This window comes from Podarcis pityusensis, assembly GCF_964106645.2.
Source record: "Podarcis pityusensis genome assembly, chromosome: 2".
Classification (NCBI taxonomy): Eukaryota; Metazoa; Chordata; class Lepidosauria; order Squamata; family Lacertidae; genus Podarcis; species Podarcis pityusensis.
In genome coordinates this window covers 98,416,021-98,434,106 of record NC_138029.1, presented here as the reverse complement: position 1 = coordinate 98,434,106, position 18,086 = coordinate 98,416,021, and the positions used below count along the sequence as shown (strand labels likewise).

General features: G+C 42.6%; 1 protein-coding gene across 1 annotated transcript in view; it reads left to right on the top strand.

Annotated features, from left to right (window-relative positions):
* LOC308471594 (uncharacterized protein) overlaps positions 1-18,086 on the top strand; it is a 52,075-nt gene that overhangs the window by 20,183 nt on the left and 13,806 nt on the right. Inside the window, exons 7-9 of the mRNA XM_080995791.1 lie at positions 461-674; positions 6,556-6,764; positions 9,748-9,820. Of these exons, the coding sequence (XP_080851917.1) occupies positions 461-674; positions 6,556-6,764; positions 9,748-9,820 (496 nt within the window). The remainder of the gene's footprint in view (positions 1-460; positions 675-6,555; positions 6,765-9,747; positions 9,821-18,086) is intronic.

Here is an 18,086-nt window from a genome sequence, read left to right as displayed (position 1 = left end):
CATGGATAAATTCAATGATATTTGGAATCCAGTCTTGCAATTACTGTAATAGGTTAAGATCTGGTGAAGTGCAATAACAACTTTGTAAAGAAAGAAAAAAAGCTTGAGCAAGTGCAAAAAGTTTGGGAGAAGGGCACAGTCCTGCTCCTCATTTAAATGTTGATTATCCATTGCAATTGTTGAGCTAATTCTGATTACGCTTCCTGGGGGTTGGACTGGCGGAATCCTTCCTAAAGCTTGCAGCAGCAAATGCAACTCTTTCTAAGCATGGAAAAATGCCCATGCTAGAAATCCACATCTTATCCATATGGGGGCACTATGTATACACTCATTAACGGTGAAAGGCTTGCCGAGCTTCCTGATTTCAAGCTCTTGAAAGTGAGAGTGTGTCGGCTCATCTTTACATGTCACGCTTGCTTCCTTCGTGCCTCAGCGAATTCCTCTGTTTTGGTTACAAAAGGGTGTTGTGAAAGACGACGTGTTTTGGGGCCACCGTGGCCGCCGCATCCTCAACCGCCTGCAGCTGGACGGAAAAGTCGCCTATGTCACCGGAGGAGGCCAGGGGATCGGCCGAGCCTTTTGCCATGCGCTGGGGGAAGCAGGGGCGAAAGTAGCTGTGGCGGACCTGGTGCTTGCCAAAGCAGAGGCAGTAGCATGTGAGCTGCGGCTCAAAGGTATGAAACACAGATAGCAACAGGAGAACATCTGCTTTTTGTGCTGAAGTTCCAGGCTCAATCCTTGGCGTCTCCAGTGGTGCAGCTAGGGCTGGGTTGGGCTGGGTTGGGGGCACGGCCCCTATCTTATGGTCCCTAGCCAATGGCACCCAGCAAACAGGGAGGTTTGGCTGGTGCCTCCATTATACACCTTTAGGCACCAGGTGAAAATATTCCTCTTCAACCAGGCCTTTGGCTGATTGACATCCAATGGCCTTTTAAATGTGTTGTGGGAGGGGGAATTATTGGTTTGTTTATATTGTAATTTTATCTTGCAAACCCTCCTGGAATCTGCGGGTGAGGGGCAGTGCACAAATTTAATAAAAAGCAGGGGCCCAGCTATGTAATTGGGTATATATGCTCACTTTAATATATTTTTCCTGTTAAAAATATGGATCATCCTTTCCTTGGAATAGTGCCTATTCCAAGTAAGTACGTTCTTAGCACCAGGACAGTAAAAACAAAACTCTTTACGGTGCTATGATTGAAGCGAGCTTAAAATGTGAAACAACACATTTTCAGAGTAACTTTTTAAAAACAAACAAACAAACAGGCTTGTCTTTTGTTGCTGTAGTTGTTCTAACACAGGGTTTCCCAAACTTGGGTCTCCAGCTGTTTTGGGACTACAATTCCCATCACTCCTGACCACTGGTCCTGCTAGCTAGGGATGATGGGATTTGTAGTCCAAAAACAGCTGGAGACTCAAGTTTGGGAAACTCTGTTGTAATGTATCTGGACATCTAGAAGTAGTTGTAAAGCATGGTAGGAGGAAGGGAAATGCTGTGTGTTTCACAACCCTAGCTGTCAACTTTCAGATTTGAAAATAAGGGATCAGCAGCCTCACCTGTCCCGGGGACAGTCTATGGGATATCTAACAATCTGGGATAGCAGCGGTAAGCAGAGGGAAACGGTGCTCGAATAAGGGAATTTCCCGCAAAAAAAAGGGGGAGGTTGACAGCTATGTTCACAACTGAGGGGCCACCCAAAGAGCAGGAGCAGAAGACGATTAAATCCAGGATCTAAATTTACCCAGTTGCACACTAGGCATCTCCAGACAGAGATCTGTGTCTGAAGCCCTGGACAACTGCTGCCAGTCAGTGTTAATTATACTGAGCTGGATAGACAGTATAATCTTCTACCCCCCCATTGTTCTGGACACCATTCAGAACAATTATGCACTTTATTTATATATTACTTTACTTTTCTACTCTATTCTTTCTCCAAGGAGCTCTGGCTCCTGTATGCTAATACATTGCTCCCCACTATTTCGTCCTCAAAACAGCCCTGCGAGGGAGAATAGCAAATGAAACAGTGAGTGCCAAAGGTCACTGACCCAAATCCAACGCAGCATCTTTTACACAACTCTGACTTTTTAGCGTGTACCTGGACATCAACATTTGCCATCAGCGCTGGTTCCTATAAATGCAATTGTAAGGACTTTGTACAACCCACCAAGGCAAAGGCAGCCCAGCAGGCATTGCTTGTCTTGACAAACCTCTCATTGTCTTTGGCTGGAACATTTGTTAGCACAGACCAGCAATTGCCAGTAAAATCCTTAGTCCGGGATGCAATGATTCTGCTCTTGCCGTCTGCCGCCGCGAGCTCTCCTGGTGTCATTTGGCAAGTTTACATATTTCAGTTCCCAAGCATGGCTCTTGTACAAAGACGTTGTGCATGTTTCTTTTTAGAACAGCAATGGAAAGGTCAGAGGTGGGATGTTCACAAGTGGGACGCTGCAACAAAATGTTGCAGTGCAGAGGGTTGCCAATCAGTGTGCCAGCCACTCCAGTCGACTCCATTCCGTTTCCCCAACTTCCTTCTGCTCTCTCCAACAGCTAGTCGATATATTGTGGCCACTGAGATTGCTCAGTCCTCATTGGGCTATTTTTTTTGGATCTCCCTTGCCCTCAGAGGTTTTTATCCCAAAGATTTTCTGTCCTGCTGCAAACAGTCAGGTTTCTCTAAGGCTACATAAAGCGATGGCATTCACCTTGCAGGTGAGAGACTGGGGGTGGCGGGTGAATCAGTACATTTGGGCGGGTGTGTGTGACCTGCGGCTTAAGAGATATTCCGTCCAAGGGGATTGTTTTGAACAATCAAGCAAGTTCTCTAAAGCTACTGCCTCAACTCTTTGTTGGTAAACAAGGACTAACTTAGCTTAGCTGGATCCTTGTTGCCTAGCAGAGATGATTCAACCAGGAAAGCAAATTACCCTATATAGAATTCTTCATTGGGGTACTTGAAGGAAAAATAACATACAATGAGGCATGACTGACGGGAACAGAGGAGAGCAATCTTTTGTTAACCGGTTCTATATAATACACATCAATCAGCCAGCAAAAGAAGGTGTTCCATACAATAAATCATGTGTCAGCTGTGGCATTTAAGATTTTTCCCTAACAAAGTGGAGCCAAACAGCAGCTATTGCTCTCCCTGCTCTTTATGCTACCAGAGAACACATCCGCTGCATAGCCACAACAAATTAGGGCCAGTTCTGATCAAACGCCGTCCAGGGATCTTTATTACCTTCATGTGCAAATTGTTACAGGCGCATCACACATGCTAAAATGGTTGCCGGATCAAAAATGCTGGCTCAGCTCCACTAGGGGGGCATTAATAAATCAGGTTGCTTCCATGGGATCCAGACCTGCTAACTCTCTCATATTGAGAGGACACCTGATAGTAAGAGAGAGCCTCTGGCTTTGAAATTCAATCTGACCTTGCCTCTCTTCCCAAACCCCTAGCCCAGTCAACACCATCTTCATTCAGGCTTTAAAAGCAATGTCATTAAAGCCATCTCCCCAATAATTTGCTTGCTCGTGAAAATGAGCACCTGAGAAGCTGCAGGGTTGGGTGAAGGCAGACATTTGTGCAAGACATGAGCTCCTTTGCAAGGAAAACTCTGCAAGAAGACCTTGACGAACCTGAGCTCCTTTGCTCCCATAGCTAGGGAAAGAGCATTGCTTGATAGCTATCCTTGACTCCTCCAGTTCAATCAGCCATCCCCAACCTGTGGCCCTCCAGATGTTTTGGCCTACAACTCCCATGATCCCTAGCTAACAGGACCAGTGGTCAGGGATGATGGGAATTGTAGTCCAAAACATCTGGAGGGCTGAGGTTGAGGAAGCCTGACCTAGAGAGTTGCTGCCAAAAGGAGTTGGAAAGGATTGGGCCAGATGGACCAGCAGTTGAAGTTGGTTTAAGTTTGGTTTCAAATACTTAAATGTCTTCAGAGGAAATCAATACAAGTGAATAAGGATTTAGGACAGCAATCTGATGTAGCCTTACTTGGGCGTCAGCCCCATTCAGTTCAGCAGGGCTTCCTTCAGAGAAGACATAGAGAGGATGGTTATTCTTCCCTATAACAAGGCAAAAGGCTTGTTTTTCCACTCCAGTGTGGTCCATACCTTCTCTCTTTGCCTTGTGGGGTAGATTGGCTTTGGGAAACATGTAATATAATATTACGAAGATCCTTCAAAAAGTGCACTTCTCCAAATTCTGCAGAGCAATTCTGCAGCCAAATAATGCTTATATTAGGGTAAAGTGTGCATAAAAATGCACATCTTAGTAAAAACAACAAACATGTATTATAGCAGTAGGGAATTTGCTTTTCAAAGAAATGTATATTAGGCAAAGCTGCATACAAAATATACAAAATATATTAAGAGAAACATACTCTAAAGCATTTATGGATTTCCTTGAGGGGAAAAGTATATATATTCACAAACAGATGTGGAAATGGGGAGAGCTGAAGGGGCAAAATGAGAAACTGAGTGAAACCAAAACTGACAGATTTTTCCACCTTAATCTAGAGGCCAACATAATGACAAATGTATAGGAAAATGGTCCTATACAAGATGATTCAATACAATATTCAATTTTAGCTTTGAGGGTGTGGTTGTTGTTACATTATAATTATGTTTACATTTTATTTATTTAATCAGTTGCATTTTCAAGACTATTGCTCCGTAGAGATTTGTTTCATGTAGGAATATGTGAAGAAATATTATTATTATTATTATTATCAAAATGTGAGCATTTCACCCTTCTAAGCCCTGCTTTAGTTTAACTGGCTCAATGTTGAAATGTGTTGTGCTTGGCCATTGGATCAGCTGCCCAGGCCTGTGTTGATCAGGAAGCCAGGAAACCTGGGCTTCCCAATCTCTTAAAATCCTGGAGCAGCTATATGCTCGTTACAGTTTGATAAGAATGAGCCAGTTTAATGATCTCAAAGCCCGACTTAGCTGGCTGACCCTAGAATGGGCACAATATGCAACCGGCAAAATTATGATCAACTATAGGGCACTTTTGAGATGCACTTTTAAAATCCTTACCTAATTTTGTTCCTGCAACTACCCTGTGGGGCCCATTTTTCACAGGGGTCAATCGTAGATGATAAAGAGAAGGGTTTGAGCATGACCGACAGGTGAGTAAGTAGCTCAGCCAGGATTTGACTGTGGATTCAGCAAGCAGTTAATGCCCCAATACATTACCTCAATAAATCATGGTGGGGTCTGTGTTTGGCTGCAACTGTACCCAACCATATTCATAGTGGTTAGGTGCATTTACACGTACCTGGAAGTTGGGAAGTGAAATAAAGCAAATACCTTGGGAAAGTAGCTGCCTTCTTTGTTTACTGTCAGAAAAGGGGTGTGGGAGGGACAGGGGAGATCCAGTTCACATGTAAATATGGATCTACAAAATTGCGGAGACCGAAACACAGCCATTCTTTGACATTCACACTTCTCTGAATTTTGCAATGCAGAAATAGAGGGAGGCTGAAATTGTCAGATTCCACCATCCCCAATCGCACGAAAGGCGTTTTCCAGACTGAGCCTGCAAAAAGCAGCATCGCATGAGCAGAGAGCAGCAACTGCCAAATGTAATTCCTGGCTGAAGGGTGGGCCAATTAATCTGACCCTTGTCCAACTACGTTGCAAAAGTACCCTAAGAAAAAGTAAAGGTCACTTCCCACAATGCAGTTTTCAAGACATAAGGGAAGTTCAGGGCTCCAGCCCTGATTCTAATAAATTGAAATAGGTGCAAATGGACAATCTGAATGGCATTCCCCAAACTTCTTCACTTTATTCACAGAACCTGAAAGCTGTGAGTCTCCTTCTGGAATCACAGTGTCCATAGCTCTGCTTCCTGAGGCAGCTGTGAGTACTAGCATTCTCAGATATATTTGCAGCCAAGAGACAACCCCCCCCCACACCAAATACAGTGAATTGTATTCTAAAATTGAAGAGGGGTGAGAAGAAGACGCAAATAAAGATTTCAACAACCAACAGCAGCATCTCAAACGTTTCAGTAGAAGACTTGCAGTTGAAATCCTTTGCCAGTAGATGGCAGGGTGTTCAAAGCTTCGGCCAAAATCCAAAAGCCTTGCAAGGGGTTGATTGTGCATAGCCCTTTTGAAATGTTACTTTTTAAAAAAACCACATACAGTGGTACCTCAGGTTGCAAACGCTTCAGGTTACAGACTCCGCTAACTCAGAAATCGTACCTCGGGTTAAGAACTTTGCTTCAGGATGAGAACAGAAATTGCGCGGCTGCGTCAGCGAGAGGCCCCGTTAGCTAAAGTGGTACCTCAGGTTAAGAACAGTTTCAGGTTAAGAACGGACCTCCAGAACGAATTAAGTTCTTAACCCGAGGTACCACTGTACACTGCCCAAAATGGTTTTGCTTCTTCGAAAATTATGCATCTGTAAATTATTACCACTACTGTATTAATTGCAATGACACACAGTAATTAAGAGGGTTGAAAGAGCAAACAGATGACAACATCAACAAAACCGCAAGCAAGTCAGATGTTTTCTGTTTGTTTTGCTTCTTCATTTAGGGATAAAAAGCATTGCTATAGCAGCAGACGTAAGCAGACCAGAAGATGTGCAGAGGATGCTTGCTACGATCGTAGATAAGTGGGGCACAGTCCATATTGCGTGTAACAATGCAGGGATCAACATGAATTCACCAAGTGAAGCCACCTCTCTGGAGGAATGGGACAAAACTTTCAATGTGAATTTACGAGGCTTGTTTTTGTGTTGTCAGGTGAGTATCGGACTCTGCAATGCTTTATATAAAAACATGTTTCCCGTCTTTAAGCGTTCAAAGCAATATGGTCAGAGATTTGCTAGCACGATCCTGACTACTTTACAAGGTTCTAGCAATAATAATTTGCTGACACTATATCTACTAAGGCATTTCCTGATGGAAGTTATGGTATATCTTGCAAATGAGTTGCTCGGATCTCAATTTTTCTTTGTGCACAATTGACATGTGAGGGCCCTCTCTCTCACACACATGGCCGTCTGCTTTGCATGCTATAATGCTGTTTCCATGGGTGATCCTTGGTGGAAAGTTTCTGTGATTTGTGTTCTGAAACTTCCCTTCAATAGTCACTGCTTATCTTTCCACTATACTGTACTTTCCTGATCTGCAGATGTGCAGGCAATTTCTATATCTGTCTGCGCAGGAAGTATGCAAAAGAGCCCAAGAGAAACATTACCACCCATTAATTATCAGGTTTCTCAATGGGCACAACGGATGGTTGTGCTATTTTTTAGGGGTTTAATTAAAAAACAACACACTTTTTTTTAGTAATTTATTTATTTGATTTATTACATGCCCTAAGGTCTCAGGGTAGTTTAAAACAATTTTTAAAATAACATTAAAAACTGTTTATAACAAATTACAGTCCCAGGAATAGGTCAGGTCATAAAAATAGGCTCCTCAAGTGTCAAAGGCTAGGGAAAAGAGGAAAGAGAGATCTTGCACAAGTCTGATATTTAGCTGGATTGAAATTCTGATAAAATAGGTCTTGCACAAGACCTCTGACTTAATTTTTTTTAAAGGTCCTGATGTATGTACCACAACTACAGGCTGTTACCTTGTATTAACACAAGGATAGTTTAAGTTGGTTAGAGCGTGGTGCTGATAACATCAAGGTTGCAAGGTTGACCCCCATAAGGGACAGCTCTCCTCATGTGCCCTTCATCCTCTCCAGATTTGCTCTGGAGGGTTGCAGTAACCCCCAGAACAGATTTACAGGATGATTGAGGGAAACGGAGGGAAAGTAGATTCTGTTGTACAGCCAGAAATCCGTGAGCTGACGGAATTACTTAATTGGATATTGACCACAATATGCAACATAGTCTCTCACAATGTGTTGAGATTTTGATAGAATAGCTACTCCTGTCTGAGTGGTTGAAACTCTGAAATAATATAATATAATATAATATAATATAATATAATAATATAATATAATATAATATAATATAATATAATATAATATAATATATAATAATATAAATAAAATGCCTTTGGTATGTGGCAATTGGTGGAGGGAGGCATGCTTGCATCATTTGGGTCACTAAAAACAAAACGGCTGGCTGTGCTCAGGTGAGGCACAAGCAAAAATACGGATGTGGCTATAGAGACCACTCACCAAAATGTCACCACCCAAAACTTGCTCTATTGTTACTTACCAGTTTTTCCAAGCAGAACTCTAGATTAAATGTTAAACAAATAAAAAAAATCAGGCTGCCATTGTGATGATGATGTCATGTGGACAATGCAAGAACGGTGCTGATACCACAATAAATTTCCATCTGGAATTGCCTCTCGTTAGCATTCAGTAATATCACAATCATCTCATTGGATCAGACTAGCCACCTAGGCGTCACCATATTCTATCTACTAGAGCAGAAACGTACAGAAGCACAGACCAGTAACAGAACATCCCACTGCTATGGCTTAGCTTCTGTAGGTTTTAAGATCTACAGTCCAAGCTACAAACATAGAAAGCAAGGATTAGACATGTAAGGAATTGCCGTGGAACTCTCATTCAGAGATTGAAAACATTCATTGAAGAGTGGGTGATAAACACTTCAAAATTAAATTAAATTATGGCTTTTCTTGATTTCTCTTTCCAAAATCCATGAGAATATCAAATTCAATATAGCAAAATATAAAACTAAGCATCAGTGGCAGCAATGTAGACAATCATTTTAGCACAATTTAAAATAACAGCCAAACATCAATATCAGAACTCAAGAACTCTCCCTTCCGGGCCAGCTCTTTTGAAAGGCTTTAATTATAAAAGGCAGACTTAAAGAGGTGTATTTTATACATCCATTTAACACTTGGGAATGAGACCATGCACAGCTCAATTGGAAGGGAGTTCTTCAATCTGTCCCCACCTCTCGAAAAGAGGGGGGGAAGGTGGCCCTTCAAATCATGTGGCCTACAAACATTTATACCAGTATACCTGAAGGAGCGTCTCCACCCCCATCGTTCTGCCCGGACGCTGAGGTCCAGCACCGAGGGCCTTCTGGCGGTTCCCTCATTGCGAGAAGCAAAGCTACAGGGAACCAGGCAGAGGGCCTTCTCGGTAGTGGCGCCCGCCCTGTGGAACGCCCTCCCATCAGATGTCAAAGCGATAAATAACTACCTGACATTTAGAAGACATCTTAAGGCAGCCCTGTTCAGGGAAGCTTTTAATCTGTGATATTTTACTGTATTTTTTGTTTCTATGGAAGCCGCCCAGAGTGGCTGGGGAAACCCAGCCAGATGGGCGGGGTACAAATAATAAATTATTATTATTATTATTATTATTATTATTATTATTTAGAGTCTTTAAAGTCAAACTAGCAAGTTGAATTGGGCTTACAACCAGTGCAATGGATACAGATTTTTTTTGGGCGGGGGGATGCTTCATTCATCTTGCATTTACTAATGATACAAAAACTCAAGCTAATATTTTCAGCATCAGCTCTAAGGACTTAAAGCAGAGACCCCAAATTTGCTGACGGCTTTTGGGAGCCGCACTTTGGGAGTGCACTAAAATGGCTACGTAAACTTTCCCGCATTAACCATTTCCCCCATATCAAGTTTTTACATCAAGCACTTTAGAGAAGGGGAAAATTAGTTAGCACATAAACTCTTCTGAAAAGTGAGTACTAATTTATTATCATGTCATTATTAGCGGAATCACAAAAGGGGTCACTGGTCTTTCCTTTAATTTCTATCACAGGCTGCAGGCCGCATTATGCTGAATCAAGGATATGGGAAGATAATTAACACAGCATCTATGGCAAGTTTAATAGGTGAGTGATGAGAGCTAACAGTTGTGCTTCAGAATCCATATTTTAATTACTGCCGATGCTATTTGAATCAATTAAACCTGTATTGCGCAGAAGTAAATCACTGACATTTTGTATTAGGGAAAATGTACTACAAAAATTTTATTGATATCATTTTTCAACATTTATCTGTCCTCTCCATTTTAGAGCACTTATTACTCCTATAAGGAGGTGGGGTTAAAGCCCTCTGAAGCTGACACATTTTATTATGTAAGAAAGGTGTGGGGTGTAATCTACATTCACCCTCAGAGTGAAAGGCGTGTTAATCCTTTCACCATTTATATACAGGACTGGAACTCAAGTCCCTTGCCTTGGTTGGTGGATGTTTCCACCTCACGATGCACCCAGGAAGCTCACAGCCAATTTACCCATTATGCAGAATGATGTGGTAAATGGTAAGATTCTGAACTGTAGCACTTGAGGCTGCAGGTAGGATAGGTATAGTTGTTGTTTTTAATAAAAAAGTTCTCTCATGTGAGGAGCTTCCTGCAAGAGTATGGAATGAGCATAACAGTGTAGAGTTCTGCCTAATGTGCTGTTTTCATGGCACTTGGAGAGTTTCTTATGCAGTATAAGAAGCGAAGTCATACAAGCATGGGGTTATTGTTCTGTTTTGTTTCAACTACCCCTTTTGTGCTTCTATCCTGTATTTTTATCTTGTGAATCGCCTCGAGAACTTGAGGACAGTATATAAATTAAATACACAATACGGTCATACCTCGGAAGTCGAACGGAATCTGTTCTGGAAGTCCGTTCGACTTCAAAAACATTCGGAAAAGCTACTGCAGCCAATTGGAACCCGCGTCGGACGTTTGGGTTCCAAAGAATGTTTGCAAACCGGAACACTCACTTCCGGGTTTGTGGCGTTTGGGAGCCAAAACGTTCGACTAGCAAGGCGTTCGTCAACCAAGGTACAACTGTAATAAAATAATAATAATAATAATAACAATAATACTTTAACACCCACCTTAAAGCTGACATGGTGGAATCCATAGTTCTACTACTCTATTCTATATAGTGGGGAGAACAGCCCCAAAATACTGCAGGTGAAGAGCCACCCTGTATATGGAAATTGAGCTCTGATTAGCCTCCAGCATCGTCCTTTGAATTGCTCAATTTGATGCATCCTTAGACCAGTTCCTGGTTCCAGAAGGAGAAGAGCCGTGGTTCAGTGACAGGACATTTGTTTTGCATTCAGTAGGTAGCAGGTTCGATCCCCGACATCCCCAGGCAAGGCTGGGACTGTCCCCTGCCTGAAACCCAGGAAAGTCTCTGCCAATCAAAGTGGACAATATTGAGCTAGATGGGCCCAGTGGTCTGACTCATCATAAGGCAGCCTCCTGCCTTATTCCGGGTGTGACATGTGCAGGCTGTGCATCAGCGCTACCTCAGGTTTAGCTCTTAGAGCCAAATTGGGCCACATTTGCCTCTGCTGATTCACACCCTTGTCTGTACCCACCCTCTGCCCTGTCGCCTTGTCTATCCAGGCCCATTTGGCCTTGAAAGATGGTCTTTGTTTGTTATTGGCAATGACCTTTCCGATCCCAGCCTTGGGCCCTTGCCTGAGAGTGTACCCTTGTGTGCCAGCTGGGCTCTCTTGCCTCTGTTCTAATACCAGTTGTTCTATTTGAGGCTTCTTGCCAACAGGTGTCTCCCCACTTGCGCTGTTGTATCAGCCACGTCGTCAAGGAGCCAATAAACTATTGCAACATATGGAACGAAATCCCAACTGCAGAGCTAATCTGGAAGGCAGTTACATGCTGGTGAACTGAGGCCCATGTAACAAAAATTGATCAATTACACAAATTAAGCGTAGCCCTTTAGGAATTTGTTTTATTGGTCTGGACATCTGTTGCAGGATTGTCCAAATCCAAAAATCAAATGGTGCCTGTGGGCTGCCAAGTTAGGCAAAAAAAAAAAAAAAAGAAAGAAAGAGAGAGAGAGAGAGAGAGAGAGAGAAGCCCAGTAGCTATAGAAGTGCAACTGAAAAGCTCGATATTAATATCATGTCCATCTGCTGAATGTTACATAAATATGCAGTCTTTTTATTTTCCTTGGGAATAACATTTATTTTTACTGTGCCCAGTTTGACATTCTATGACATTCTGTTCAGTTTATTACTTAGTAACTTTAACTGTTTCTTCAGGAAAAGAAATGCATTTATAATGTTGCTGTTAATTTTTTTTTCAAGTGCTTTTACCAGCTGTTTCACTTACGGTTTTTAATACCAGAGATGTCGCTCTTGCCCAAGTGGAAGGCATTTTTTGCAAACAAAAAAAAAGGTTATTTTTTTAAAATAAGGGGAGGAAAATACTGGTCTCAGTTTAGGACAATAGCAAGTCCTGTAGGGATTAAAGTAAAAGAATAAATAAATGCATTCCCTGTATTGTTTATTGTTCAGTGGTAATGTACAATAAATGGTGATCTTTCCAATACCTGACCCAGAACACGTGATGGAAAGCGAAGGCTGAGGTCTACAGTGCACCAAATTTGAATATGGCTTTTGTAGAAGTCCTGTTTGAATTAATGGGATTGTGATAGTTAAAGCTGGTTTCCATGCCACCTTTCAGCCAAAAAGGTTCCCAAGGCAGCTCACAAAGGTTCACACACGAGAATAAAATTCAAGGAGGGAAAATGTACTCTTCAAAATTTTAAGACAACAAAATACAAACCTTTTTTATGTATTTTTTTATAAAAAAGACTAAAGTCCAAATAAATCCATGGTCCTGGCAAAGGACAGTCCCCACAAAAATGTCAGAGACAGCAGGAGTAAATCCTTAGGGAGCAGCTCCTCCTTGTAAGCGTCTCAGGAAGAGGGTAGGGGCAGGGCAGGTATAAAACATGACCCCTTGATGGTCTAGCAGAGTCTCTTCCCTGCACCAGTGTCTGCAGGAATGAAGATTGCACAGCAGCAATGCTCAATGGCCTGTGATGCATGATGCATGTGGCTTGCAGTTAGGCTGCAAGGCCAATGGCTGAAAATGCACTGTGAATATAGATTACAAAATGGCCATTTAACACCTTGGCGATTTAGACATCATTGGACTGGTAGTAAGTGTTCCCTAAGTAAGGAGGAAAATAATCGAGGATGAGCTTTCCTTATCAAATGACTGACGAACAGTAGGCCTGGTGATTTAGACTAGAGAGGCCAGACATAATCATGATGCTGACCGCATTACTCCAGCGTTGATATTCCTCATTCTCCTCAAAGGGTCATTCATTTCTCAGGTTACAGAGTCTATATGTGGATTGCCCTTTTGGATTTTGGGCTAGCCATGTTAAAGGCTGCTCACAGAGGACCATTAATTAATTAAATGTCATTCACAGAATGTCAGATTGGGCACAATGATGGTTCTGAGTCAGACCATTGATCCATGTAGACCAGTACAGTCTTTCCCTAATTGGCAGCAACTCACTGGATCTGTCTCAAACGTAATGATGCCACTGGACATGTTTTCCCCCCAGTGATCATTTGATATATAAGTTGAGCATTATGACCCCTGAATTGTTCACCTGCATAGATTTTAACCTGACCAAAAGAAGAATTCTCAGCTGACTCTGAGGGGAGCTCTAGTCCCCAACATCATCTATAGGGCACTGTGTTGGCTACTAACTAGATTACCGAATAGCTTATGGGAAGTTTGGAAAAGGGAGAGAAGGAAAAGAAACAGTCTTTGGGAGCTAATTGCTAGAGATGGGAAAGTCAATGCATCTAGAAAAGAATGCATAATGAATGGGCAGCATAAGAGTGTTATTCTTTAGGATATCCTGGTCTGAAATTCCGTTGGTGGCAGGACTACAAAAGCATTACATTTGGATTATAAAGGCGTGAGAGATCATGTAATATGTTTATTTACAAATATACGAGCAAAGCCTATTGGAAGCAAACACCAGCAGGTACGAACACTGGTTCTACATCAGATTCCTCAAGGAAGCAGTGGCACCCAGTATACTTCAGTTTTTAGCCAGAGCCTTCTTTAAAGGCTTAGCTTTCTCTCTCTCTCCCTCTAGGTGAAAAGTGTGGATTTCCAAAGCCATAAGGGAGAGAGTCACTAAGGACTTGCTAGTCAAGTCAAAGGCATCTGTAAAGTAGAAGATCTCACAAACATTTTAGACTCCATTCCGTGAAAAAGAATCACGTTTAGACATTCACGATGTTTAAACATTCCGTGTCAGGCCAGCATAAATAGCTTCTCGCTTTTTTTAAGAGAGCAGCCTAGAAACGCTTCATGATGCGTTGAGATCCATTGACCTAAAGAGAACTGAGGCTCAAAACAGTACCTCCAACTGTGGCAAAGTCTGTCAACTATGAATATTATAATGCCAAAATTTGAAGAACTGGAGCTGGGGGGGAAAGAATAGTAATGATTTTAGAGTTGAAAGGGATCTTGTACTGTCATTGGTTCCAACATCCTGCAGGATCAGCAATGCAGGATAAATCACAATTAGATGGTCCTCCAGCTTCTGCTTAAGTGCTCTCAGTGAAGGAGAGCCCATCATCTCCCAAGGCACTGTGTTCCCACCCTTACTTTTGGGAGAACCCACAAACCTAGGAAGAGCCTGCAGGATCAGGCCAGCGGCCCTTCTAATTCAGCCTCCTCTTCTCCCAGTGCCCACCCAGATGCCTGTGGGAAACCCAAAAGCAGGGCCCAAGCACAAGAACACTCTTCCCATAAATTGGTATTCAGAAGCAGGCTGCCTCCAGCTCTGGAGGTAGAGCCTTGCCATCATAGTTAATAGTCACTGATAGTCTCGTCCTTCATGAATTTGTCCAATCCTCTTTTAGTGCTGGCCATCGCTGCCTCCTCCACCCATTGGTCCTTTGGAGCAAGTGAGAGCAAGCGCACTCCATCTTCTATACTAGCTCCCCTTCAGCTATTTCAAGACAGCTATCAGGAATTCTGGGAAGGCAAAACAGATTAGGGTAATATAGAGATGTTTTCAAACACCATTATTTTTCACGAAAGCGGCAAAGCGGCACTCCTCTGAGCTGAACCGACATGTTCAGAGTAATCCACTGCTGCTGAAAAATCATTTCCAGAAACAATTTCCTGATATCATTGTTGCCATAATAGGACTGGATTAGAGATCCTGTTAATAATATTAAAAGCGCGAGAAGGGCACTTTCGGCACTGTGATTCATTGATCTCTTTTCGACTCTGCTCTGAAATGTTTAATTTAAAAGTACGTTTCTGCCTAAATTTGCAGCACTGGAAACGAGCTCACTGTTCAGCTGGAAAACAAACGGCACTTTAAAAATTTAAGTTTGCAATAAATTCAAGCCTTTGGGTCTTGCTTGGGGGCAGTGGTGGAGCTCCATGCTCCGGCACCGGGGGGCGGAGAGCAGGCGGGGGCCGGGCTGGTGCGCGTCCCAGAGGCGCAGTGCACATCTTGGGAGCATGATGCACCATCCGCAGGGGTGTGATGCGTGTCCTGGGGGTGTGGCACACTGCCTGCGAGGGCGCGGCGCCCAGCGCAGGTGGGGATCAGCTGCGATGGCACCCCACCAGGATCGCGCTGCCGGGGGCAGTGCGCTCCCCCCGCACTCCTCTTCCTCCGCCAGTGCTTGGGGGCATCCTATAGGGATCTAGATGCTGAACTAGATGGGCCTTTGGCCTAATCCAACAAGGCTTTTCTTATCTTCTTAATGTCATATCTCTGCAAGAGTGGGTTCTCAGATATCAAAATACTACTCAGAAATGCATGTAGTATGCCACAAGTGTTGCTGTGTGGAGTGCAGAGGTCAGGATTCCATCCTCTCCCTTTCATTCCCTTTGTTTTCTGTTCCCTGGCTCAGCCAGTTTGAAGTCCAGGGCCGGCCCACCCATTAGGAATAGTGAGGCCAATGCCTCAAGCAGCGGAAACCCTTGAGGAGGCAACACTGTCGGTAGGCCTTAGGATGAGGCGGAGAAGCGACACCGACATTGGTGCTGATTTCGGGCAAGATCTCGTCATCATTGCAGGGGAGCTTGCAGAGTGCACGAGGTCCTGTGTGATTTGGGGAGAGATCTCGCCCCAAACCAGCAAGATCACACCTGAAACCGGCTCGGTCCCCAACCCCAGCTCAGCCAATGATATGACAGCATCACGGGCTCATCCCAGGTAAGCCAAATCTGGCTTAGTTGAGCCTGGTGTTAAGTCCCTAAAAGGGGCTGTTTGTGGACCATGGGGATACTTTCTCCTTGGTCATATGACCAGCATCAAACACTGCTTTAAAAAGGCTTATTTTCCTTCTGCCAGGCTCAGGCAGAGCAGCAGCCGCTCTGTTTGGTATAGCTGGTGTATCTTTACACTGGCTTAACTTACACTGGCTTGCTTTATGCCCTTACATATGGGATTTGGTGAGCTTTGCCCACATTGGACTGCCTCTTGCACAGAGTGCCTGCTTATGTCTGAGCCACCTGCAAACTGTCGGTTTCTTTGTTTTTGAAGTCTATTTAAATATTCTTATATTATTGTTTTTACTCTACCCATCTGACTGGGTTGCCACTCTGGCACATTATATGGGGAATTATTTGCAAAATACATCTCCTATTTATTTGTTTATTAGGAAAGATTTGTAAGACGCTTAATTGAAACAAAAAAACCCTCTAAATGCATAAAGCCATTAGCAGTAACACATAGGCAAAATAGCATACGTTAATATACAAGTCTAAATTATGTATTTGGGTAGGCTTCTTCAAATAAAAAAGTTTTCTAGAAGGCATCTAAGACATTTTAATACGGGTACCTGCAGAGAGTATAAAAAGTATGAAATAGTCAAACCACATGTGGTATTATATTTCTGCAGCGTTAAGGAATTAATCCTTAAGTATTTTATAGGCATTCTTGTATATATTTACTTATGTGCTGGTTACCTTAGGAAAACCGGGGTGGGATATGTATGAAATATGTGTGTAATATTATATTTATAATGATACACATAATAATGCATATAATATGTTTGTATTTTTAAAGGACCCAGGGAGGAATAATTCCCTTGTAATTGAGATCAAGCTGTGAGATGAGAATTAAGAAAAGAATCCATGCAGACAGTCATAACATTGAGATTTTTGGAAAGTCTCACCCCTAAATTCAATCCTCATTAGGATGTTTTAGGGTGTTCCCACCATGAGGACTTTTCCTCCCCCTAAACCTCAAGATTCCTCCAAGTCTGCTGGTACCTCCTTCTTTTATGTTCATGATGCCATTTGGTCTATATAAATGGCACTCCCAGCACAAGCATCAGAAATAGTGAGAATGACTTAAGCATGGCTGTTTCCCAAAAAGTAGGCTGCCTTGGATCGGATCATATTAGCTGGCTGTCTATGACAGTACTGACCACTCTGACAAATTGTGGTTCTCCAGGACCCCAGGCAGAATTCTTTTGCTTTACCTGCTATCTGATCCTTTCGACTGGAGATAGGATTTGGGACCTTCTGCACGGTCCTTCTTCCCAATTTGCAGTTTCGTTCTGCAAGCTGTGCAGCTTGAAGCATACACACAATCTCACTCAACAAGGAGAGATTTCCTTTCATAGCTCCCCCCCCCGACTGTATCACTGATAATAATTGATGCGGTGTAAGAGCAAACCTCCCAAATTTGCAATTTCTAAAACGCTACACGAACGGAAACAAAACCGTCCTTCGAAATTTGCACGTCTCTGAATTTTGTGACTCGGTTTTCCAGACAAGTAATATGTGCAAAAAATGTATATGTTGCTGAAAAGAACATATATAATGCATTGTATTAGGGGAGATTGCTTGTACAAATGTCAGGCAAAATTACCTACAGAAATGTGTATATTCATAGAATGCTATTGAATGAGGATTTAAAAATAAATAAATAAGCAAAGTGATGCAGAAATGTGGAAAAGAGAACAGAACTTAAGACTGAAAACATGAGAAACTGGGAGAAACGGAAATTGACAAATTTGTCCATCTCTATAACAAACTTTTATGCTTTCAAGGGTGGGATGAAGTAGGACGAAGTCTCAAAAGTTTCTCCTATAAAATGTATGATAAGCACTGCAGGAAGCCACCTGATAGGTCTGTTCAGAATTAGAGGTCAGAGAACTGGCTGAATAAATAAATAAGTTTCTGCTTTTCTGGAAACAAAGACTCTCAGATGGGAAAGATGCAAAAGTGTTTGGCCCCTTTAAGCAAACATGCAGTAATTTATCATAAACAGGCATATTTGGAAACTTTAGCAGGTGCTACTTTTGCAAGGGCGATGGGGTTAACTACCAAAG